This window comes from Galeopterus variegatus, unplaced genomic scaffold (assembly GCF_000696425.1).
Source record: "Galeopterus variegatus unplaced genomic scaffold, G_variegatus-3.0.2 Scaffold1019, whole genome shotgun sequence".
In the NCBI taxonomy this organism is placed as follows: domain Eukaryota; kingdom Metazoa; phylum Chordata; class Mammalia; order Dermoptera; family Cynocephalidae; genus Galeopterus; species Galeopterus variegatus.
The window spans coordinates 158,535-160,652 of NW_007727130.1; the positions used below are offsets into that span (position 1 = coordinate 158,535).

At 42.5% G+C, this 2,118-nt stretch overlaps 1 protein-coding gene across 1 annotated transcript in view; it reads left to right on the forward strand.

The window, feature by feature from the left end:
• PPM1K (protein phosphatase, Mg2+/Mn2+ dependent, 1K) overlaps positions 1-2,118 on the forward strand; it is a 26,869-nt gene that overhangs the window by 19,784 nt on the left and 4,967 nt on the right. The window contains exons 6-8 of the mRNA XM_008574255.1: positions 5-22; positions 234-378; positions 1,823-1,957. Coding sequence (XP_008572477.1) covers positions 5-22; positions 234-378; positions 1,823-1,957 — 298 coding nt within the window. The remainder of the gene's footprint in view (positions 1-4; positions 23-233; positions 379-1,822; positions 1,958-2,118) is intronic.

Genomic DNA, 2,118 nt, shown 5'->3' on the forward strand with positions numbered 1-2,118 from the left:
AAAGAAAAGATGAAAAGGAAAGGTAGTACCAGCACTGACTGATCATTCTGTAGGGGTAATGTTTACAGTTCAAGGTAGAAATGAAATTTTGCATTTTTTTTTTTGTTTGTTTTGTTTTGTTTTGAGTGGCTGGCCAGAAATTTTGCATTTATAAACTGATGTCATGCTTAAGTTTAACAGTGACTTGGTTTTCTGCATATCACATCGTTGTCTTTTAACTTTTTCTTGACCAGGATCAAGAAATGTGGTGGTTTTGTAGCTTGGAATAGTTTGGGACAGCCTCATGTAAATGGCAGACTTGCAATGACAAGGAGTATTGGAGATCTGGATCTTAAAGCCAGTGGCGTGATAGCAGAACCTGAGACAAAGAGGATTAAGGTGAGAAAGGACTTGAAAATAGTTGATACATGTGTAAAGAATGAGTGTAGGGCTGTCTTTAGCTACAGGCTGTCTCAGAAGCCTTAACTGAAGCCAAAATGATTTTTATGAGGAACAGCTCTAACTAACTGAGCTAACTGGCTAGCCCGAAAATGATTTTTATTTTGTTTTTTTATTTTTATTTTTTGGCCACTAGCCAGTGTGGGGATCCAAACTCTTGACCTTGGTGTTATCAGCACCATGCTGTCCCAAGTAAGCTAACTGGCCAGCTCCCCAAAATGATTTTTGAAAGGGAGTAATTAGAGCCAGCCCGTGGCTCACTTGGGAAAGTGTGATGCTGATAGCACCAAGGCCGCAGGTTCGGATCCCTATATAGGGATAGCCAGTTAGCTCACTTGGGAGAGTGTGATGCTGATAACACCAAGGCCACGGTTTCAGATCCCTATGTAGGGATGGCCGGTTAGCTCACTTGGGAGAGCATGGTGCTGACAATACCAAGTCAAGGGTTAAGATCCCCTTACTGGTCATCTTTTAGGAAAAAAAAAAATGAGTAATTTATGGAAGGGTAAATAAAATTAGATACTACTTTCCGGGCCTAATGTATGAAGAAGTTGTTGGTTTATTTTTGCCCCGGCATTTCGTGGAATTCTCCCGGTAGAATGGCTCTGCTGCTTTTCCTCACCTGCACCCCCGATCATCCAGCGTCACCTCCCCTTGGAAGCTGTCCCTGACTTCCCTTTTCCAACAAGCTAAATCATTGCCCACTTCTGTTTTTGTGGCAACGTTTGCATGGTACTAATCAGGGTCCCCATTACCCTGGACTGCCCCCAACACATGCCCAGTCGGCAAGCTGGCACTTCCCTCTCTGAAACCCTGAAGCCAACTGTAGTACCTGGCACAGGGTAGTGTAGGTTTTCAATAATGGCAGCAAACGTTTGCTAATAAATTGCATGAAGGGTTTCATGTCATAGATATCCCACTCACATTAATTTTATCTAACAAATGTTTATGTAGGGTTTACTATGTGCCAGGCTCTGTTCCAAATAGGTACTGCTATCCCCATTGTACTAGGAAAACAAATCTAAAGCATACAGAGATCAATTCTCTGCTCACCCAGCCAAATAACAAAGAGGCAGGATTCAAACTTAGGAAGGCTGGCTCTGGAGATGGCACTCTTAGTCATTACTTTGTGTCACCTCTCAGCATTTGGCCATCTGGCTTCTTCCTTTGTGGTGTTACTAAGTAAATTTTAAGTTTGTCCTTGGTGGTTCGTTCTAAATGTTGCTACTTTTGCTCTACATATGGGCTTTGCATTTTCACTGTTTTTTGCCTATAAGCTCTTACACAGATGACACTCTGCAAAATAGATAAACTCTTGGTATTATCAAGATTATTCCGGGGCAGAGTATAGTTTATAATTACATGCATTTGGTTGTGATTGCAGCTACAGCATGCTGATGACAGCTTCCTGGTCCTCACTACGGATGGAATTAACTTCATGGTGAACAGTCAAGAGATTTGTGACTTTGTGAATCAGTGCCATGATCCCAATGAAGCAGCTCATGTGGTGACTGAACAGGTGACACAGCAGAACTTCTGCTAGAAAAGGCCCAAGGAGGGAGGGAAGAAAAGGACAACCCTGGGCATGTGGTCTTGGCACAGCCCGCAATTCCTACCACAAGCTTGAGACTTCATGAAATCTTGTGTTTTATTTTGAGTGTTACAGTGGGTTTTACACAT